At 53.7% G+C, this 23352-nt stretch overlaps 1 protein-coding gene and 1 long non-coding RNA gene across 2 annotated transcripts; both read right to left on the reverse strand.

The window, feature by feature from the left end:
* Positions 1-1900: 1900 nt before the first annotated feature.
* Positions 1901-10048, reverse strand: BRI3 (brain protein I3). The gene is made up of 3 exons (XM_066273349.1): positions 9725-10048; positions 9097-9199; positions 1901-2308 (listed from the first exon to the last, which is right to left on the reverse strand). Exons 1-3 carry the CDS (start codon positions 9864-9866, stop codon positions 2176-2178), a joined length of 378 nt encoding a protein of 125 aa, XP_066129446.1. The 5' UTR covers positions 9867-10048; the 3' UTR covers positions 1901-2175.
* An 8562-nt stretch (positions 10049-18610) lies between these two features.
* LOC136333751 (uncharacterized) lies at positions 18611-23352 on the reverse strand. The gene is made up of 3 exons (XR_010731083.1): positions 23096-23352; positions 21498-21626; positions 18611-18747 (listed from the first exon to the last, which is right to left on the reverse strand). It is a non-coding gene; the product is annotated as an uncharacterized lncRNA (long non-coding RNA).

A 23352-nucleotide genomic window follows, 5' to 3' on the forward strand; every position in this document is an offset into this window, starting at 1 on the left:
CTATTCTGTTCAAAAAGCCGTAAGTTTGGTTCCAGTCCTTACTGGATCGTTCTTTAAATATCCTATGATTATTTTTTAAATAGAATATGGGATAGTCTGCTTTCATGACTGGCTTTCTGTACCTGAATGCAAAAGAGAACAGTTGCACCTGCTCTTAAGTATCATTATGGTGTTTATCTGAAGAATAATCTTAAACTATATAAATTATGAGGATATGATATAAAATTTAATTTTTAACTTTTGCGTAGTGAAATGCAGAGCTCCCCAGGATGGAGAGATCCCATCTGGTTTAGAGTCGGCTGTAGCGCTGAGACGTTCCCTGTCCCTGTCACAGCTGTAATACCTAGTACTCGATCGTGCCCGAGAGCTGCTGACCTTGATGGTTCTGAGTAACCAACCAGAGTGACCAGTGGAAACCCACCAGGCCGTGACACACAAGCCTGGCTCATAGGGTCACACGTGCGCCTAAGGAGTCCACGTGTGGAGACCAGGGTGCTCTCGCTAAGCTAGGGGACGAAAGCTGCCGCTGTCACCGACCTACCCTGACACCTTCCCATCAGATACCAACACACAAGCAGTGCCCCTAGAGCCGGGAGGCTCCCTGGGAATCCGGTGGCTGGGAGGGGTCCGCGTTGAGCTCTGCTGTCCCGCGTCGGGCCCCGGGCTTCTCGGGGAGGGGACTCGGGGCAAGTGGCCTGGTGCACCAGTGGCCGTTAGGGATCTGGCCCTGTTTTGGAGGAGTGGTGAATCCTGAGTAAAAGTCACACCCAGGCCACTTGCTGTGCGGGCCGGGAAGGGGGCTTGCTACTCAGAGCTCCTTTGGTCTTACCGTAAATGTTAGCATTTCTCTGTAAGCTTGAAATGGGCCACAGACAAGTACAGGTAAAAGCAGTGTGAGACTTTAGGGTCATTGTCCTATCCTCATCCTGGCTGGGTCACCAAGGAGGGCGATGACCCCAATAGTCCCCCAGGACTCAGGCAGTGCAGTGTCAGGCAACACCTGTCTTGAGAAGATGCTCCAGCCAGCAAAGAATCCCCATTCAAACTCAGTAAGTGGCCTGCTGCTCCTCCCACCATTTAGGGAAGAAGAGCGCTCACAGAAGGCTCTATGTTGCCTGACCAGGCACTGGCGCAGTGGATAGGGCGTCGGACTGGGATGTGGAGGACCCAGGTTCGAAACCCCGAGGTTGCTGGCTTGAGCGCGGCTCATCTGCGCTGGCTGGCTTGAGCAAGAGCATAAGGGTCAGTCTGCTGTAGCCCCCGGTCACGGCACATGAGAAGGCCAATTCAAGGCACAAGGCACATATGATTCTCATAACCAAGAAAGTGCCGCCAACAAGGAATTGATGCTTCTCAACTCTCTCTCCTCAACCCTCCCGTCCATCATCCCCTGATCCCAATCCCTGTCCCTTCCATCCCATCCACCCTACCTGCCCCCTCCCATCATCCATCATCCCTCGTCTGTCTCCTCTAGTCTGTCGTCTGTCAAAAAAAGAAGCCTCTCAGAAGGGGGATGGGATGGGGCACAAGACCCCCTACAGGTTTTTAGAGGCCCCGCCCCACCTCTACCCCTCTACCATTCTGGCTTGTTACAGGGATGTATAGGCCCACTGACTCCCCCACCCTTCACAGAAGGGACTCCAGTGGTCACTTCTCGGCCGCACACATGGACGGGATGGGAGGGCTAGCCTTGTCCTTGGCACTGAGGTGCATCTCTGTAAATGTCAAGGTATTATGTCTCATTATAATAATAAAATATAGACTGAAAAACATTTTTGAGCTACAAACGCTGTCAAGAAATAACAGAACGGAACCACGCTGCAGCTGATGACGGGTATGTTGTCTAAAACAAAACTCTGTAAGCGGCAGTGTGCAGACACTAAATAAGCAGAACCAGGTGAACAATGGTATGAATCTCATTTATTTAAAACAGTATTTCTCACCTTTCTCAAACTGAAGACTGCAAAAAAAATAAAAGCAGTGCTTTATTGAGTTGTCGTTAATCCTGGGAGTAGTGTCGCTGTGTCCACACTCTGTGACCCGTACCCGTGAACCCCTCGCAGGCCAAACCCGTCCCGCCTCCCTTTACAAAACAGTCCTGAAGCTTCATCAGATAGAGCTATGCACACGACATTTACACTAGAAAAGGCAGTGGGTGGGGAGCTGGCCGCTCCTTCAGGTGAAGTTGGCTCCGCAGTTGGGGCATCTCCGCTTCCTCAAGGCGAAGCAGCAGATGAAGCCGAAGGGGAACAGGACGATGGCCAGGAAGATGCCCAGGAAGGTGAAGGAGTCCTCCAGCACCCCGACTCTGCAGAGGGAGAGAGAGGAGGGCCCCCAGGTTAAGGCCCCGCACACCTCCCTGTGCGGAGAGGACAGGCCTGCCACCAGCCACCACCCAGAACGGGAGGAGGGCGGGAAGGGACAGGCGGGCGCTGTATAATCTACAAAAGCAGCAGCAGCACATACTGATTTTATAAAAAATTCTTGCATCTCTGAAAACAACTAAGTATATTTTCTGTGTAGAAGTTTTTTAGCCCTTACAGAGAAATTTCAAAAATAGGGATAGTGTTAGAATCTTGATTTTTATATTGGGAGGAGGACAACAGGTTTTAGTGAAAGACTAAAATCAACCACATTCACACAATTCTGAAAGACCACTTATCTTCAAATATCTCATCTCAAAGCTTCTTGTTTCAAAGAAGAGTTGCATTGACCTTAAATGTACACAATATGTAATTCTTAAACCACCTTAAGGAGATACACCCAAATCATGTGCCAGTGACTACACATCAGAGACCTAAAGCCACCACTCAGATTCAAGGGTCCTTTTCAAAGGCCCCAAAAGTGGAAGTAGCCCTGACCGGTTGGCTCAGTGGTAAGAGCGTCGGCCTGGCGTGCAGAAGTCCCGGGTTCGATTCCCAGCCAGGGCACACAGGAGAAGCGCCCATCTGTTTCTCCACACCTCCCCCTCCCCTTCCTCTCTGTCTCTCTCTTCCCCTCCCGCAGCCAAGGCTCCATAGCCTCTGCCTCAGGCGCTAGAGTGGCCCTGGTTGCAACAGAGCAACGGCCCAGATGGGCAGAGCATCACCCCCTGGTGGGCATGCGGGTGGATCCAGGTCAGGCGCATGCGGGAGTCTGTCTGACTGCCTCCGTTTCCAACTTCAGAAAAATACCCCCCAAAAAAAGTATAAGCAAGCTGTGTGCTCAGCACCACCTCTACCCTTCAGGCTACTTCTGAAAGTTCTGGACATGGCTTGAAATGAAAATAAGTACAATAGCCAGCTCAGCTTCAAGAAGAAATGCTTCACTCCCACCAGACAGACCTGGCAGCCAGAGCAAGCCCACAGGACCCAGCTGCTCCCTGTGGACCCGGGCACCTCTAGCCTCGCCCAACACCCCTTTCTGTGCCCCTTCCCCGCATGCCACCCCAGCCTCCCTGGTCCGTCTCAAGTCCCCTTCCCCGCCCCTCAGCCTGCTGTTGGCGAACACTAAGATTCCCTGTGCCCCCCACACTCGGAAGCGCCACCTTGTGTGGAGAGGACAAAGCTTTAAACAGAAGAGCAAACAACTGTCAAGGTGAAAAGTGCCAGAACAGGGCTCCCACCCCTCAAAATGCCCGAGCTGCTGCAGCCCCGAGTCACAGGCCAACGTGAGGGCTGCCACCGTGCACAGCTGCCGGCTAGCGTGGCCTGCACAACCCCAGCGCTTGCTTCCTGCAACACGGAGTCGGGAAGAACTGCCAGACTGGAAAAGAAATACATGCTACAAAACTAGGGGTATTTCAGAATGAATACGAAGTGATCAAGTATCCCCTAATTTGTGTGAGCAGTGTGTATACACACACACCAGGCTAAGAGGAAGTCTGGTTTTTAGGTTTTTAATAGCAAGAAGTCACACTCAGTCCCCACCTCCCTCCCACCTGCTCAGAAGGGCCTGTTGGCAGTTCCTATGTCTTGTATTCTGAGTACTACAAAGGCTGGCGCTGGTCCCTCAGCCCTCCTGGTGGCTGGCCCTGCCCCTGAGGGTCCAGATCCCCAGCTGAGCAGCGCTACACCACGCGGCCCGGCCTCAGGACCCTCACAGACCACGAGTCAGGACAGGCAGCACAAGAGCCAGCTGAAAAAGCACCTCAGGCCCGTTGCCCAAGGAAGGGATGAGGGCTTACAGGCAAGTCCTGCCCACCAGCTGTGTCCCCACACCTCTGTCCTCAGTCATGGCCAACAGTCCCTACAACTAATGATGCAAATCGGGCCCATCCCAGAGCAGCTGGAGGTGGCCCGCCAGCCTCGGCCCACTTGGCGCTGGCCCCGTGCAGACTCCACATCCCTGCTGTGTTCCCCCAAGAGCATGGGAGAAGCAGGGGGCAAAGCAAACCAGGCCTCCCGCCTGAGCCCCCTGCACCAGCCAAGGACCTTTCAGAGGGGACACTTGCCCAGCACCCCCTCCAGGGCAACGAGGCCCAGAGGACTGTGACGACCTGGCCAAGTGCCCACCTGTACTGGACATGCTATGTAAGCTCACATGACAATCATAACTGTTAGGAGGTGGAGCCTAGAACCCAGTGTGTCCCCTCTGCCTTCCAGCTTGCTGTGGTCTCCCCGTGACCCTGCCCATGTGCACTGTCCAGTTGACTGGTTGCTGCTGTCCTCTCCGGCCAAACATCCAAGGTGGCAGCCCCCACCTGCCTCTTCCCTCATTCTCTTCCCTCTCTGAGGAGGTCAGTCCTCAGGTGCCAGCCCTGCGGCCCAGGCCTACACATCTCACCCACCGTTCCAAACACCAAAACGCTCTGAAAGACTGCTCTCCTAAGTTTCCAGCAAACTCACCAGCAGCCACGTGACCTGCACTGATCTATCCGCTTAATGTGAATATTTGTACCTTGCTACAGAAATACTCATGTTTTGACTACAAGCACCGACTGCCCCAGACCTCAAAAGCAGTATTGGTGTCATTTACAGCTTTTTAAAATCCCGACCACTCTGACCCAAGAAACAGTCTGGTCTCAAGGCCAATCCTGATGCAACATGCGGGTGCCTGGTGCTGTGGGGACCCCATGTGGGAGGGAACTCCCGGCTCAGGCCTGGGGTGGGGAGACCCTTGCCCGGGGAACACATGCTGCCCCCTATCGGCCTCACAACCCACTCTTCCTTTCCAAAACCCAGAAGCCCCCAGCAGCCCTAGATGGGTGAGTGTCTCAGCTGGCTCAGACACACACTGCACAGGAGGCGGTCTGGAAGCTGGAGAATTGGAGAACTCCTTCTGAAAACGCTCATTTAACTCCTGACTCTGACCTTCGGGAGAAAGCGGCCACTTGATTCCACTGACAAGCACACAGAACGGGCCTGGGTGGGCCCCAAGGTGAAGAGGAGGAGGCCCTGCAGGCCACATGTCCCCAGAACACCCCAAGGCCAGGCACCCAAGGAATAACATTGCCCTCCCCCGAGTCCCCACAGCAGCCCACCAGGAACCTTCCCTGGGCCCCTTGCGAGAAGCTGGAGCGCAGAGGAAGGAGGGCCCTGTCCTGTCCGGGCACCCACTGGTGGAACTGGGCCAGCCCCCCAGGGCCGCCCACCTCTGCGCCTGAGCCGCCCTCACACAAGGATAGCCTCCAGGAGGCCTTCCTCCAGATGGCCCAAAGCCAGTCCCTTCAGAGACCAGGTCCCATGTCCCCTGTGCCTGGAGGGGCAGTGCTCAGGACCAGGGAGCAGCCAGCCACTCCGGGCAGCTGGGGACAAGCCCAGTGACCAGGGAACCTCAGAGCAGAGTCCCGGCCTGGCCAGGGCAGGAGCCACGGGGTCACCTGCCACCTGACCTCCCAAGGGTGCTGGGCACAGCTCTGCGTGAAGGAGGACCTGTGGGGCACACTGGACAGCGGGGTTGGCCTCTCGCTGTGGGCCGCCCAGGCTCGGTCCAGGGGCAACCAGACCTGGAGGACCAGCAGGGGACAGCCGGCCCTGGACCACAGTCTGCACAGCCCGGAACATGAGTCCAGGCTCCTGCGTCTGCTGTTGCCCCGCAGGCCAGGCCAGCCCTCAGGGCTGTGACAGGGGCAGGCACGTCCCGGCCATCTGTGTTCTAGCTGGTCCAGCCACAGCCAGCTCCCCAAGGCTCTGTCCCAGGCCCCTCCTCTCAGCCTTCCACAGTCCGCCCTGCCAGCCCGTGCCCTGTGTCACGTGCTCGCGGCCGCCTCTGCTCCCAGAACTCTCCCAGGGTCACCAGAGTGCCCTTGCTGACCACCCAGAGCCACCATCCTGGACCCTGAGAGCTATTCCTTGAGCCTCTGACTTGGTTCCCAAGATCCTACTTGTTCCTGGATTCCCTCCTACCCCTCTGGTCACCCCCAAAACTAAATACCCAATGACATCCAGCTGGGATGGGGCGGGAGCAGCAGGTGTGGCGCAGGCCATGCCCCACACCTGCTGCTCCCGCCCCATCCCAGCCCAAGCCCTGCTCGGCAGGTGGAAAGCCCAGGGTGAACCCACCTTGCCAGGCCCAGATCCCCGGCCCACGGTGCTGCCCCTCCTCCTGCCTCTAGGAGGCGCCACATCCCCACGGGAGGACCAGTTCAAAGAGGCCCAGGGGCCTGGCAGCAGCCGGGGTGGCCGAGGGCCAGCGATGGGGTGAGATGAGGCGCACACTCATCTTTTGGAATCTACAGGAATGCTCATGCAGTCGGCTAAAAAGAGAAGACGAGTCAGGCTGCCTGAGGGAAGGCTAGACATGGCAGAGTGACAAGCAGCACCTCGCACACAGACCTCACTCAGAGGAAGTCAGCCGTGTGACTTCAGCGAATTCCTGCCAAGCTGCCAAGGAAGGAAAGGGACAGAGCTTGGCGGGCTGGACGGAAAGGGAGGCAGCGGTGTGGTCACTGAGAAGTGGCCCGTCTCCCAGCCTTCCGATGCCAGGCAGACAGTGGCCGCATGGCCGGCGCCCAGGGGAAGCCTCTCCCTTCTCCCGGAGGACTGGCATGCGCACCCCCACACCACTGCAGAGAGAGCGCAGCCTCGGGACCCGGCTGGGGAGAAACCAGCGGCAGGCAGGCCCCTCACTGCTGGCACCCAGCTTCTCCCCCAGCAGGAGGGCCCCAGGAGGACAGGCCTCAGAGGGAGTCTGTGTTTGCTCCCAGCTCGGTCCCCTAAACTTGTTCTCAGAGCACCCACCCCCCTCACTGCCTGCCACCTGCCCCCTGCGGCAGGAAGATGGTGATTCCAACCTGCAAGAACCCTGGTTCCAAACGCAGCCCCTGCCCTCAGCCATCTCCAGACCCTCCCCAGAGAGGAGGGCACAGCCCGACGCGGCCCTGACTCGGACTGACGGGGCGCAGGGCAGAAGTCACAGGCCTCCCACCCTCGGGGAGGGGAGCTATCAGGAAATGCTCCCCCGCCCAACAGCCCAGCCAGTGTCCTAGACCCTTCACAGCCCTGGGGACATCTCAGCCTTGGCTCCCGGCCTCCACCGGCCACAAGGGCCTTGTTGCTGGTTTCCACTCCTCTGAACTCAGGGGCTTGGGCCAAACCAGAACCTCACAGACCAACCACCCCTCAGACATCCCCACCTCCCAGGTGGAGAAACAGGCCCAGCTAGTGACCGGGGGGGCCGGGATCTGTACCCAGCTCCTCGGGAGACACCGCTGGGAGGCAGTGGTCAGACATGGTGGGGACACGCTGAAATCCCAGCCAGGGCCCTCTGCTTCGGGCCTTCCTGATCCTCCCTGCAACACCAGCCTGCACTCCTGCTTAAAATGTGAAGTTGCTTGAACACCCTTCCCTCCCTCCAAAAAACAGGCCCTCGGAATCCTCCTGCTAGACTCAGTGGCAGCAGAAGAGCTGTGAGCACACCAGGGCTGAGCACCCAGGGCCACCCTCGGCCAAACACAGTGGGTTTCCCGTCACCCACCTTTTTGTGCAACTTCCCAAGATTCCAGATGGCTCTGTACAAGGGACCAAGCCTCAACTCTTGCCCTGCCCCGCCTTGTATGACCAGCCTCCCAGTCCATGCCCCCTCCAGTCTACCCACATCCCTTCAAACCTCAACAGCTCTGACGCCCCCTGGTGCCACACAGAGCGAGGTGCATTCAGAAGAAGACGGAATACCTGCCTTCCCCACCCTCCACCTCCCCCTTCACCTTCTCTAAAGGCCTAAGTTTCCCCAGCTGCCTCAGAAGACCCCCTTCCTGAGTTTACAAATGGGGTCCTGTGGCAGGCACACAGCTCCAGGGGCTCCCCCTGCCCACAGTCCCCCTTCATCAGGCACACGGTCCACTGAGGGGGTCCAGTCTCTTGCCCCCATCTCGGCCACACCGCTGTCCCATGTGCCTCCGATATCATTAATTTCCCTTTGATTCCATTCCGGGCCTTCTACATACGCTTTTGAAATTAAGTCTACGTGTAAACCAGGGTTTCTCAATCCCACATCAGAGATTTGAACTTCCTCCTCCCAGACAGAAAACAATTCTTGCACCGACTTTCTAAACTGTCCAAGCACTCGAAGCAACCAAGGGCAGGGACCACGTCGTATCTCAGTCTGAAACCTCAGGACCCACGTGGAACAAGCATCTAGCCAGCTGTACTTCAGGCCCCACAGAAACTGTCATGAGAAGACTGGGAGGCTCCACTTCAGGACATGAAATATTGCTCCTGCCCAGGAGAAAGAACCACGGGTTTCCATCCCGATTCAGCTAACAGCCCTGCCGAGCACGAAGCAACGCTGAGAGCTGTCCCTCCCTCCCCTGGCCTCTTGAACATGCCACCAGAGTCGGGGCTCCCCTGCACACACGCTTCAGATAACCCCTTCCTGGGAAAAGGAAACCTTCCGCCACCTTCAAGAGAACCAGGGATGAGAGACTGTCAGAACAACTGTTAACATTTCTGTACCCCATTCACTCCAGACACAATGACTCAACTCTCCAAGAAACGGAACCCACCCGGCTGCCCTGGAAACACATTCAGACTCAGGAAGACTGGGCCCACTCTTGCCCACCACAGTTTCTCTCAAGTCCAGACTGAGCACCCCAATGACTTTGCCTTTACGGGACTGTGTGTGTGTGCGCGCGTTCTCAGAGGCTTCTGGGTGCCTGCCCCCAGGCCTGTGACATACCTGCAGACCGGGCAGCCTCCGACGACAACGATGGAATTGGCAGGGTACCTGGTGACGTTCCGACTGTGGATGTTGTAGACCCTGGGGTGGTGGGTAGGTATCCCTACGGGCAGAAAGGCACGTCAGCAGAGGGTCGGGAGAAAACACGGGAGTTGGAGAACCACTCCTGCCCTTCCTTCCTCCCCCGCCACAAAAACCCTCTCCTTTTCAAAATCAAGACAACAGCTGCCCCCACTCAGGGCTTCCTAGGCGTTTTATCAGGTGCTAACGAGCAGACAGAGCCTCGTTAATCAAGTTCATCTGAAACGGGGCTGTGAGGCTTCCCGGGAAGAGCGGGCCTCCGGCGTGCAGCCCCCCGCCCCCCCAAGTGGGCTGCGGGCGCTCGGGCAGAGCCCAGACGCAGGGGCCCAACAGGCTTCCCGGTACGGGCGCTTTCCCCGACCCTTGCCCGAGCCTGCGGCTCCGCGTTCCCCGAACCGCGCGCAGGTCCCGGGCAGCGCCCGGAGAAAAGTTGGTGTGGGGTTAAAGGTCGCCGGAGGACTCGGCCCCAAGTTGGCTCCCGGGGCGCCCTGCGCGCTCAGCCTGCCCCGGCCCCCGGAGCACGCGCCCCGGCCCTGCCCCGGCCCACCTGTGACGAGGTAGGGGTAGGGCGGCGGCGGGGGCGCGGCGGGGATGGCGCCGTAGCCGTGCGGGCCGCACGCGAAGTCGCCCTGGCCAGCCTCCAGGTTGTAGGCGGGCGGCCGCTCCTGCAGCAGGGGCTTCTGGTCCATGGCGGGCGGCGCCCACCGCGCCCGGCCCGGCTCCCTCTCCGGCTCCCTGTCCGGCCCAGACTCGCGGGGACGCCCGGACGGCGCAGCGGCGGATCCCGCTCCGGGCGGGCGGCGGCGGCGGCGGGGGATGGCCCCTAGCGCGGGCGGCGGGCGGGATTCCCCTCCGCGCCTCCCCCCGCCAGTCACAAGACCTGGGTCACGTGGCACGGCTGCGGGCGGGGGAGCAACGCCCGGCGGAACAGCGTCTTAAAGGGGCCGCCCGGGACCTCCCTGCAGGCCACCTGTTGGCGGTGACCCTAGTGCCTGGTCTCCCTGCCTGGCATCCACGACTCCCAGACCTCCCACCGTGATGTAGAGCGCGCACGCAGACGCTGCCCTAGGGTCATGATGACCTTTATGGCCCGCTGACACTCAGCCCAGCGCGAGGGCCGCCCACCTATCTCCGAGGGCCGGGCCCACCCACCACGGGTCAGGAGCCTGGGGCCGGGAGGGCCTGGACAAGAATACTGGCTCTTCGAGTACCCCCGCCGCCCTGTGAATGTCACCGCCCCAGGTACCGCCCCAGGTACCAGGGCTTCGCATACTTAGTCACACGGGATCCCAATAAGGGTGTGGCCAGAGTCAGTGGAGCAAACTCCTGCAGGAAAAAGGCCGGCGTGTATCGGAACCCGGCCTGCTCCCACTCAACTGGGGTTTGTTTCTTGACAAACGGTGGTTTACAATACAGATTACAAATAACTCCCGTTCTGTTAGGACAAAAACCCCAAATACAGTACTGGGCTCCTACTGTGTGACAAGCACTGTCCCATTGTTGTTTCTCAATTTTGCTAATTTTCACAGCAACTCAGGAGTTATTCCTAATTTACACACCAGAGACAGGTTCAGAAGAGGGGACCTACCGTATTTCCCCATGTATAAGACGCACTTAATTTGGGGGCCCGAATTTGAAAAAAATAATGTAGTACATAAAGTTATTGAACTCAACTTTTATTCATCTACAACTATGAACGCAAAAACAAGTGCGAAGAGGCAGGAAATGCCAGTAAAAAAATCTACAACTGTATAAGATGTACCCAGTTCTTAGCCCCCAAATTTTTCCAAAAAATGTGTGTCTTACACATGGGAAAATACAGTAACACACATTTCAGGAGAATACTGTCAGGCTCCCTCACTGAAGCTTTTCTTCTTTTTTTTTTTTTTTTAAGCAAAAGAGACTGAAGACAGTAAGGAAGAGAGAAATGAGAAACATCAATTCATAGTTCCGGCACCTTAGTTGTTCATTGATTGCTTTCTCCTATGTGCCTGGGGGGGAGCCTCCAGCTGAGCCATTGACCCTTTGCTCAAGCCAGCAACCTTGGGCTCAAGCCAATGATCATGGGGTCGTGTCTATGATCCCACGCTGAAACCAGGGACCTGTACTCAAGCCTGGGTCCTCTGCATCCCAGGCCAGCGCTCTATCCACTGCACCACCACCTGCTCAGGCAAAGCCTTTTTGTTGTCACACCTAATGCTTAATTGGTTTGTAATAACACTTCAAAAAAATATCTGCAAGCATCACGCCCCTCACCTTAGTAGCTGAAAGCTCACGGCTTAAAGCTAATTTATACAGAAGTTCCCACCCACCCCCATCCCCAATTGGTCCATTTTCATGCAAATTAGGACTCCAGATCTTCAGTTTGACTGGTCCAAAAGAGCACTGTCCCGATTGGTTGGATGGAGTTGCAGATTGCTCAGCTGAAAATGCTAATAAGGATACAGCTGCGCAGCTCTGATTGGATGGAGAAAGTCTCAGTCCTATTGGTCCAATTTTGATCCGAGGTGCTCTCTTAGGAGGGTCAGCCCAGCTGGGCTAAAAACACACTGCAGGAGGCCTGGAAGACCAGTCTGTAGCTTTTTCCCTGAAATGCAGGGCGTGTGAGGGACCTTTGTGTAACATTGGCTGCTAGACTTGGGTTATTAATTTGATCCCAATTAACCATGAAGAGTCCTTTTTGGCAGGGTCAACATCGTCATATTTCTTTATTACAAGGTTAGCTCCTAAAAGCCCATTCCCGCCTGACCAGGCGGTGGCGCAGTGGATAGAGCATCGGACTGGGATGCAGAGAACCCAGGTTCAAGACCCCAAGGTCACCGGCTTGAGCACGGGCTCATCTGGTTTGAGCAAAAGCCCACCAGCTTGGACCCAAGGTCACTGGCTCCAGCAAGGGGTTACTCGGTCTGCTGAAGGCCCATGGTCATGGTATATATGAGAAAGCAATCGATGAACAACTAAGGTGTTGCAACACGCAACGAAAAACTAATGATTGATGCTTCTCATCTCTCTCCGTCCCTGTCTGTCTGTCCCTGTCTATCCCTCTCTCTGACTCACTGTCTCTACAAAAATTAATTAATTAATTAATTAATTATTTTAAAAAGCCCATTCCCATCATCCTGCCAATCCTGGGGGGGAGGAATGAGGGGTGGACCCAGTAAGGGTGTGGCTAGCATTCCAGGGAAAGCCAGGTCAAGAACAGAGACTGGCTGAGAGTGGCTAAGGCGTTAGGGGTCGGGCAAGGGCCTGGCCTGGAGTGGTGTGGCCCTGGGCTCCTCGGAGCAATTGTGAGACATGAATCAGAGGGTCAAAGCAGCTGAAGGTGAGAGCCCCTGCCAGCGGAAACTGGGGTGCAACCCCATGCCATACCTCATTGGCCAGTGAGGAAAAGTGGGCTTGAGTCAGACCTCCTAACACCGGCACAGCTGTGGACACCCACATGGGAGCCCGTTCTTACCTGCCTTGCAAACTGCTAACAAGCAGCATCGGCTAGCTCAGTGATGTTCTGCCCTGTCAAACTAAATAAATGTAAGTTGGCAGCTCTCCCTTCAGTTTCATGGTTAATTTCCCCTTCCTCACAGGCCTGTTTGCTAATCAAACTCCACAAAATCTGTAGCCTCTGGCTCCCTTCTCTTCCAAAAATTGATCTCCCCGCCCCGTCCCAGAGGAGCCCCCAGGCTGGAAATCCTTATTTGTGAATGACACAGTGAGGCTTGGGGCTTTCCCAACACCACTTTGACAATGACTGCTAAATGACAGAGCAGGATGCCCCCCTTCATTCATCCAGCAAACTGAGTGTCACCTGCTATCCCTGGTTCCACCATGACAGGCCTGGTGGAGAGAGAGATGACTGACCAGGAACACAAAAAAAGGAGCCTGGTAGGGAATCGGACAATAAGCGCATGACATTGATGCAGTGAGAGGGTCAGAGGTGCCGATGAGCCCCGGGAATCTGAGAGTGCCACGGAGGAAGCCCTCCCTGCCTGGAGGGCCGGTGGTGACTTGGCCTGGGAGACCGAGGGATAAGCATTCTGAGCAGAGTGAACTGCAGCCCCAAAGGGTATGCCGCAGCCCACGGCCTGCCAAGACTCTGAGTCACTTGGTGTGGCTGGAGCCCAGGGAGCATGTGCAGGAGGCCAGGGTGTGGCCGGATGGGGGAGGCAGGTCCAGATACTGCCTCCTATAAAAACTTATAGCAGAACTGCAGTTTAAACGGGGAGAAGAACCTGACCTGTGGTGGCACAGTGCATAAAGCGTCGACCTGGAAATCCTGAGGTCGCCGGTTTGAAACCCTGGGCTTGCCTGGTCAAGGCACATATGGGAGTTGATGCTTCTAGCTCCTCCCCCCTTCTCTCTCTCTGTCTCTCCCTTTCCTCTCTAAAATGAACAAACAAAAAATAAATAAAAATTTATAAACGGGGAGAAGAAGCATCGGAACAGTGGCTTTGGCCGCAGTGTGAGGAGTAAAGAACTGGGGGGGAGGGTCAAGGAGAAGGGGCAGCTGCAGAGATGGAGAGGAGGGAAGGTGTGGAAGAGGCGAAGGACCCACTCAGACTTGATGACCTCCTGGGTGGACTGGAAGACTCAGGATGCTCAGGTTACAGCGGTGCCGGAGCCAGGGTGTAGATCAGGAGAGGCAGGCTGAAGGGGGAGGAAGGAGGCCGAGTTCGCACCTGCTACTTGGAGCGTGCGTTATCCAGAAGTGGTACCTAACCCAAGGGCTGCCACGCAGGAAGGTACCTGGGAAGGATCAACCTACGATAAAAGGTCCGAGACAATCTCAGTCACTTACAGCCGTTCACCCACTCGACAAATATTTTGGAGCACATATTTTGCCTGGGATACAACAAAACCGGCGACATTCTGCCTTGTGGAAGCCACACTTTAACGGGGTGGGTGTACTGGAGAGCAGTAGGGCTGGGGGAGGGGTAGAATAAGCAGGGGCCAGGGCGAACAGAGTAAGGCAGACAAGGTGGTGGGTAGCATTTGATGTTTCTGTGTGTGTGACAGAGACAGAGAGAGGGACAGATAGGGACAAACAGATAGGAAGGGAGAGAGATGAGAAGCATCAACTCTTCGTTGTGGCACCTCAATTGTTCATTGATTGCTTCTCATATGTGCCTTGACCAGGGGGCTACAGCAGACCGAGTGATCCCTTGCTCGAGCCAGCGACCTTGGTTGGGCTCAAGCTGGTGAGCCTTGCTCAAAAGAGATGAGCCAGCGCTCAAGCCGGCGACCTCAGGGTTTCGACCTGGGTCCTCCATGTCCCAGTCTGACGCCCTATCCACTGCGCCAGCGCCTGGTCGGACTGATTTTTACATCGGTGCTAGAGTCGGCAAGTGGAGGTGAGCAGAGCCGTGAGGCCAGGGGGACCAGCTTCTATGTGTGTTTGCTAGTTTGTTTTAGGAGATGGGAAAGGTAACAGTCTGTTGACAAGCTGGAGGGAACAATCCGATCCAGAAGAGGAAGAGGACAGGAGGCGGCAAAAGGGGGCGGGGTCTAGACCGGAGGAAGTGATGCTTGGGCAACGGCACGGTGCTGGTAGGTGGCTGACAGGAGGGGCTGCTCTCTCCTGATGGCTCATTTTCTGTATGAAATGGGAAGCAGGTCAGCACCTGAGACTGGGAACATACGAGGAAGGGGTTTGAGAAGAGGGGAGGTATGCAAGTCAGCGAGGAGAAGGGTGCTCACCCAGGCTAGAGAGCCAGGATTCCTGGTGTAAGAGCTGACTGAGGTTGGCCATGCTCACTGCACAGGGAGACCAGGGTAACCTCGCCTACAGCATGCTTTCTATCTCAGTTCGTCCTCCGGCCGTCCCATAAAGTAGGCATTGACATCCCCCAATGGCTTGATAAGGAAACTGAGGCACAGAGACGACTCCCAGCCAGGAAAGGTGGCTCTTCAGAACCCAGCACCAGCACACGGGCCGGACCCTAACGATCACAGTGTACTGACTGCCTCCATGCAAGGTGCACAAGAAAAGTCAGCCACCATTTGCCATTTTAACAGAAATACATTCTTTTTTCTTTTTTTTGGTATTTTTCCGAAGCTAGAAGTGGGGAGACAGAGAAACAGACTCCCCCATGCGCCCGCCCAGGCTCCACCGGCATGCCCACCAGGGGGCGATGCTCTGCCTATCTGGGGTGTTGCTCCGTTGCAACCAGTGTCATTCTAGTGCCTGAGGTGGAGGCCATGGAGCCATCCTCAGCACCCCTGAGCCAACTTTGCTCCAATGGAGCCTTGGCTGCAGGAGGGGAAGAGAGAGACAGAGAGGAAGGAGAGGGGGAAGGGTGGAGAAGCAGATGGGCGCTTCTCCTGTGTGCCCTGACCAGGAATCAAATTCGGGACTTCCACACGCCAGGCTGATGCTCTACCGCTGAGCAAACCGGCCAGGGCCCAGAAATACATTCTTCTTGAAGCCCCTGAACATACCTTCCTCTGGCCATATTTTTTCGTTAGCTCAAATTCTGCTCTTCATCTACTTTTATACCATGTCTCCATTAAAAGAAATTTTAGTATTGCCATTTCCATTAAAGTGAATATGATTTAAGTGCCACATGTACGTGTTTCTGCTAAGAGCCCTCAGCAGGGGTCCTGGCGGGGCAGTGGAGCCAGAGGAAACCCACACAAGGAGCGTGCCCTTCCTGGCAGGCTCGAGAAGTGCTAATAACCCATCACATGAGCTTCTTGCGCATATAAGCTAGCATCTCACATGGCTGGGATTGTGGCAAAAAAAAAAAAAAAAAAGAAAAGGAAGCAAATATTATTTCAAAATCCAAGGCTGTAACCAATTATAAGTGCCCAACTCAGAGAAAGGTCTCACCAAATATTTGCTGAATGTTTGCTAAATGTTTATCTTAGACAAACACTGAGTTTTAAGTTTTATAGTAAGCCTATGGTAAGCCTTACAATTCTATTAGGCAAATATTTCTAAATATTTTATAAGTTTAAGCACAAGACATTTCTACGTGACATACAACTTCATGCCAAGTCACAAGGTAAGTCTTATCACAAGTAATATATATGTTACTACGATAAAATCAATAGTACACCCTCCATTCTCTAAGAAGTGGTCCACGCTATTAATTCTGCCCATAGACTGCACTACTTGTGCAATAAAACCTAGAAATCATCTCCTTAGGTCAACATTTGCTAGCAATTCTCACAAAAACAGAGAGGAAATTGAGGATGGCAAGTTCCTGGCTGAGTAAGTTTCCAAGCAGCTGTACTCAAAGCCCTGAAGAGCCCTGCAGTATTCATAGGTGTAGTGACGTCATACAGACTAGTAAGAGGCTAAAACATGGAAGTCAACACGTTTGCCGCAACCACACACAAAATTAATTTAAACATCTTTTATCTCTGTCATATTCAGAGTAACAGTACAGAGTGCTTTTCCAAGACCTTGTGATTGGAGGCAGGGGGAGTCCCAAGAAAACCTCAGCTAAATTTGGATATTGAGGCATAAAAAGCAAGTGGCTTGTGGCTGGAACGACACCTGGTTCCCATCTGGATTGTTCTACAAACTCCCTGTGAGACTTGAGCAAGTCACTTTTCCTCTATGAGCCACAGTTCTTACACCAAGATTTCAACATCCTTTCAGAACTGCGTCTCCTCAGAGGAGGCACTTTTACCTCTTCACCTTCCAGAATGACAGAATCCCCATTTCTAAACAGAACTTCAAGGGAGAAACTGCCAGGCTCCTACTGCGTGTTGGACACTGTGTAGCTCTTATCAGGGCCAGGGCAGTCAGATATTATTGCCCCAGATTTACAGGTGAGTTAAGAGCCCACATTCCCTCTGCATCAGGTCCAGCGATTCCCCCTGTAGGCCAGGATAGTGTCTTATCTCTGTATCCCCAATGCCTGGAACACTGTAGCTATTCAGTAACTAACTATCTAATTGCCCAGGGTAATTTGGCTAGCAAGTGAGGACTCAAGCCTAGGTCCTCCCGCCTCCAGAATTGAGCTCTGGCCCATAGACTGTGAAGTGTCCTTCCTTAGGCTAAAAATAGGTGGCCATTCCCAGTCTTAAATAAATCTTGAGCGCCCAGATCATAGGGAAGATGCCCATGGAGGCTGACTAATGTTCTTTGGGATCTCACGCTGTGGTTTTTGTGATGACAGAGTATCACTCAGGGGAAGTGCTGTAACTGAAACTTTTCTTCCCTCTGTCAATGGAAGTTACTCAGATTTACAGAAGGTAATTCCCTTTGAAATCTGTCACCATTGCTTATGATAGAACCCACGGTGAACTTGAAGGGACCTTGTTACAATTCACAGAGCACTGAATTTGGTGACAACCAGGCATCTTCTTTGGTTGGGGGAAGCGACTGCTCACTGCCAGGTTGAGATGGAAAGGTCACCCCCTGGGTAAGACCTGTGTAAACCGCCCCCAGATGGTGATTTCCACAGGGCCCCGGCAGGCCCTCCTTCTCTCAGCCCTTAGTCTACTTTGCAGCGACAGGCAGAACTCAGCTCTCCTGCAGGACGCAGAGTGAAGCAGGGAACCAAGGCTCTGGGTGGTGCTTCATAGAGCCTGGGGTTCAGAAAACTGCCGTGGGCAGGAGTCCTCAGGAAGAAGAGAGGCCACCTCTGCTCCCCAGGCCTTCTCCTGTCCCCTCATCCCTTCTCCTCCTCTCAGATTCTTTCCTTCTCTCCCCTGTCCAGGACCACCCTGCCCACCCTCCCTGGCCCTGTCCGATGGCTCCTACCTGCTGCTTGCACTGTGGACATGGCTGGCTTCAGTGTGCCGCCCCTGGGCAGAGAGCGGGAGCCTGAGGGCCCGACTGGGAAAAGCCCCCTCACGCTCCAGCCGAAGACAAGCAGAAGCCAAGGACATGAAGGAGTGAAGGAGGAAAGAGCCACGGGAGAGGAGCCATCTCGGGCGGGTGGGGCGGCCTAGAAGGAACTGGGCAGGGCCCAGCCTCCTGGGGGACAGAATGCAGCCTCACAATCTGCCCTGGCACGAAGATTCTCAGGTTCTGAGCCTGGAGCCCCACCGCCAGGAGGAGTCTCACGGCGCCACCTACCGGATTTCACTTGGGGAGCTGGGAAGTTTCGGGGAAATTACTCATTTAATACCACTGCCAAGGGGATCCTTGTTAAAAACTGTAACCATCAGAGGTAGGGACAATGGGGACAGCCAGGTGAGGACAAAATTTAACGGGCACCAAAGACAAAGTCCCAGTGTCACGTTTTCCCTACGTCCCTAAAAACCGTCAGCAGAAACAAGTGGGGGTGAGGACTGCAGCCCTGTCTATGACTTGGCAAGAAGGACCCCCTGGATTCCACAGACCAAGCCCCCCTCAAATGAAACCATCATGCACGCGTCTGCTTTTGTGGGTCATTTCCCTGACTTTCCAGGACAAGTTCCTTCTGCACTTCCAAAGGAGCCCTAAGAAAAGGGGAAGCTCGGTTCCGTACCTCTGCCCGGAGGAAGCAGGTGCACAGGCACCATGTGTAGAGGGGGTGTCCGCGCCTGCGCCCAGAGAAGCAAGGGCTTGTGGGAGGGGCCGGCGGGGTCTCCTCTGTGGGTTTCTGCTCCCCGGCTGGCAGTCCTTCAGGGTGGCCGCTGCAGTTCCAAAATCGGAACAGGTGTGAAATGCAGAAGAGTTCTGAACTGCAGGCTACATACTACACACACTGCCTGAGGAATCCGCTTCCAAATCTGAGCTATCACCCGAGTTCACGATTACAACAAGCAAACTTCGGTCAGCAACCTTCAGCCCTCGTTACTTTCAGTGAAAACATATTCCCTTCCTATATTTCTACATATGGGAACCGGGACCGGTAGTTTGTTCTTTGTTTTCATTTTTTAAACAGCCTTATTGAGGTGTCGTTGTGCATTCTGCCTTTTAAAGGCGACCCAGCCTTCCTTTCCAGCTTGTGACTGCAGGTCCTGGTCTCTGTCATATCCAGTCTCTCTGAAACCACTTCACACCAACTATCAGAAGAATCATCTTTAAGAGCCATTAGCTCAGCCCTGCTTCACAGCACTCCCTGCTTAGAACCCTCAGTGGCTCTCCGCTGCCCGCAATATCAAGTCCACACCCTTCTGTGTACCAGCTGAGATCCCGTGCCCCTGTGAGAGGCACCCTCCACATGGGCCAGCCTTCCTACCCTCCTCTGAACTCCCATATCCCTCACTTGGCACGTTTCCACGGGAGCCTGAGTTCATTGGTGTTGAGGCAGAGAGGGAGGAAGGGCTCTCCCACAGCGTTCTGATTCAGCCTAGGCTCCAGGAGGTCAGGCTGCCTGGGTTCTAGTCCTCCATGTCCTTGACCTACCAACGAGGACACCCGTGATGCAGTCTCCTCTTCTAGAAAATGGGGCAGTCACTGCAGCTCCTTCAGTGGATTTTTGTCAGGGGCAAACAGGGCAGTGGGTGGCTCCTGCCTCTGGGTACCAAGTGTCTGCATGAGGTAAAACTTGAGAGTCCCCTGCCCCTCCACAGGTGTCACAGTGAAGGCTTTAGCGTGGATCTTGTCACTGTTTTCCATTAGTTACATGTATATGCAATTTACCAGGATGGACTTTCTCCCCATATGGGATCACACCATGTTTTGTTGTACAATTTGCTTTTCTCATTTGGAAATCTTTGCAAACCCATCCAGATACCGAGGTGCCAAGATGCTGATGATCTGTCTTCTGTCTTACTACCATGTAGAAGATGTCCATCAGCTGGAAGGCCAGATCCTCCACGCAGATCCCAGAACCCCCTTCTTTGTTGACTAGGCTACGAACTGTCCCAGGAGCATCTGGTACGGAGAGGACATCCACATCCCTGTACTGTTTAATGCTCAATTTAAGCTCTTAGGCCTAATGATCCAAATTTTACAAATCTTTGTGGGATCTTTCTGCACATCTAAATAACAATTGCAAATATTTAAAGTAACTCTTTTTTTTTTTTTTTTTTTTTTACAGAGACAGACAGAGAGTCAGAGAGAGGGATAGATAGGGACATACAGACAGGAACAGAGAGAGATGAGAAGCATCAATCGTCAGTTTTTCATTGCAACACCTTAGTTGTTCATTGATTGCTTTCTCATATGTGCCTTGACCGTGGGCCTTCAGCAGACCGAGTAACCCCTTGCTCGAGCCAGCAACCTTGGGTCCAAGCTGGTGGGCTTTTTTGCTCAAACCAGATGAGCCTGCACTCAAACTGGCAATCTTGGGGTCTCGAACCTGGGTCCTCTGCATCCCAGTCCGACGCTCTATCCACTGCGCCACCGCTTGGTCAGGCTAAAGTAACTCTCTCAAACAACACAACCCACAGTAATAAATATGGCACGTTTGCTTCTTATGAGCATTGCAAACACCTCAGAAAGCATTAACAAAGCCAATTTCTTACTCTAAATATCAACATCATGGATTTAACTAACATGGTCATTATTTCCTCTACTTTTTAAAAAATACTTTTTTTAGGTTACAGCTATATATACATATATGTACTTTGAAAATTTTCCAGGTTGAAGGTCCCAAAGAAAAAGAATACTACCCCTAACCACCTGAATCAAGGCATTTTGGTTACAGATGGGCTGATTCTTGGCTAGGGCTGTGTCTAGTTTGCTCTTCCCAACACTATCAGATTAAAGATGTTTTAAGCTTAAACCCTTCACATAGGTTTCGTTCTCTACAACTTTGTGTCCCCGCTAAAATGATGCATTTTAAAAGTCTAGCTTGGCGGTATTACAGAACCCATCTTTGGATTTTTATGATTGATTAACCCAGTCTTATCTCTGTAAATAGTGACTGGATCTGTTAGCATTATTAAAAATTTATGCTTGCCAGCCCTGGCTGGGTGGCTAAGTGGATCGAGATTGTCCTGGAGCACCAGGTCACAGGTTCGATCCCTGGTCAGGGCACGTGTGAGACGCGCTCAGAGGGTGCACAGTTAAACGGAACGACTAAGTGGAAGGAGTCAATGCTTCTCTCTCTCCCTCCCCACCTTCTTCTCTCTCTAAAATCAATAGAAAAAACTTTTTTTTAAAAATTACGTTTGCCTTCTTAGTATTGTATTAAAATTAGCAAGGCTGCCCCGGCTGGATAGCTTAGTTGGTTAGAGCATCATCCTGAAGCACGAAAGTTGCAAGTTTGATTCCCAATCTGGGCATTTACAAAAAACAGGTCGATGTTTCTGTCTTTCTCCCTTCCTCTCTCTAAAATCAATAAATAAATTTTTAAAAATAATAATAAAATAAGCAAGGACCTCTAAAAATCTATCGCCAAGAAATGAAGGATTCCATTTCTCGGTTATATCTTCTCTTGCAGACATCCGGGTAGTGTACGAGCTGAGAACACAGTGCTCAGCCTGCGCATGACCTGGCTTTTGTGTGTGAGCGCTGGGGCGGGCATCTCTGGTTCTTAAAAGTAACCACCAGTGCTGACAGTCCCTGCTTGTTCTGGGGCCACTGGCTTTGTTTCCTGGTCCCACGCATTTACCTATTTTTACTTACAGACAGAAACACATACACAGCATCACTTTGTAATCAGGGAAAACAACATACCCATATGTTCATAATCTCCTACTGTATTAGTTTCCTAAGCTACACAACAAATTACCGCAGATCTAGCAGATTAAAACAATGCACATTTATTATCACAATGTCTGTGGGTCAGCAGTCAGCATGGCTTACTCAGCTGGTCTTGCACTCAGGGTCTCACAAAACTGCAATCCAGGAGTCCACCCAGCCCTGGCCAGGTAGCTCAGCTGGTTAGAGCATTGTCTCCATACGCCAAGGTTGTGGGTTCGATCCCCAGTCAGGGCACATAACAAGAATTAACCAATGAATGCATAAATAAGTGGAATAACAAGTCGATGTTCCTCTCTCTAAAATCAGTAGATGAAAACAGAAGGAGCGGGCAGACTGCGTTCTCGCCGGGAGGTGGGAGGGGAAGAATCTGCTGTCAGCCCCATTCACGCTGTCGGCAGGACTCGGTTCCCTGAAGCCGATGATTCTGCTCTGTCTGTGATACTTCATAGATACTTTTCCCTCTGGCCTCCACTTCCACAGTAAGAGAGGCACTGAATTAGGAGCTCTCCATGGTCCCTGCCCTGCTCCTGTGCCGTGACGAAGTTCAATACCAGCTGTCCTGAATTCAGGGTCTGTCATGGAAGACCCAGAGAGAGACCCCTGTTCCTCTCCCATACCTCCCCCCCGTCACCAATGCCCTGTCCTTTCAGACTCTGGAGAGTTGACTTTCTTCAATTGTTGTCAGGAGACCTGTTTTTCTGCCCTTTCCACAACTGATAATCCTCATTCCCACTTCTGCTTTTTTTATTTTAACCTTTACTTCTTGTTTCTTCTCCATCCTAACCTTGCCACTTCTCGCCCAGGCCAGGCAGAGGCCCAAGCCAGCTCCATCGCTTACAACGTGAGTCACTCAGCCTCTGAGCCTGTGCCCTCCCCTGTGGAATGGATGGCAGGGGGGACGAGGTGAGAAGGCGCGAACGCATACAGCACTCACTGCCAGTGGTGCCTGGCTCCCCGTGGGCACTCACACATCACTAATATCTGTACTATGATCTCTGCTTCTTTGGGTTTGGGGCACTCGGCCATGTATACTGCTGCTTAGAGTTCCAGAAACATTTCAGAAACACTGGGTTCAGCACTATTGCATGATTGACAGAGGGCTGCTTTCAGGACGACAGACGTCACTGTATGTATCTTCAGTGTTTAGGACAGAGGACTGGCTGGGCTGCCGAGAGCTCCGTGGTCAGCCACAGGACAGAGCTCTGGCTTCTCCCCACCTGACTCTGCCTCCCTTGGGAGTCTCACTTCTGCCGCAGCTCCCGTGCGCCTTTACGCTTCAGCCTTGGCAGGACTCACTGCTGCAGGCCCCCCTCTGCTCCAGCGGACTCCTACACAGCCACACCTCATCCCCCACCCAGTCCCCACTATCCCACGTGTCCTACCCACCTTCCTTCTTCCACTGTCCATTCTCATTCAGCCTCAGATGAAGGTGACTCTTCCTGAACCAAGGGCAAGTGGCCCCAGGCCTCTGCGCTCTCCTCCTCTGCACGCTCCCCACTCTAACCCCTCACATGCTATGTTGTAACTGTTTTCTCAGCTGTCTTCCTGGCCACGCTGTGAGATCTCTGAGAGAGTGACTTTCTTACTCAGACCGAATTTCCAGAGCTTAACGACTGCCTAACACATAACAGGTCCTCACTCTG

The sequence above is a fragment of the Saccopteryx bilineata genome, chromosome 4 (genome assembly GCF_036850765.1).
Source record: "Saccopteryx bilineata isolate mSacBil1 chromosome 4, mSacBil1_pri_phased_curated, whole genome shotgun sequence".
NCBI classification, from domain to species: Eukaryota; Metazoa; Chordata; class Mammalia; order Chiroptera; family Emballonuridae; genus Saccopteryx; species Saccopteryx bilineata.

Excerpts from the sequence above, each read along its gene's own strand:
- BRI3 (XM_066273349.1), bottom strand. The coding sequence starts at position 9,866 with ATGGACCAGAAGCCCCTGCTGCAGGAGCGGCCGCCCGCCTACAACCTG. Across the intron at positions 9,200-9,724 it reads CTACCCCTACCTCGTCACAG|GGATACCTACCCACCACCCC; the intron begins GTGGGCCGGGGC and ends TTCTGCCCGTAG. Across the intron at positions 2,309-9,096 it reads GGAGGCTGCCCGGTCTGCAG|AGTCGGGGTGCTGGAGGACT; the intron begins GTATGTCACAGG and ends CTCCCTCTGCAG.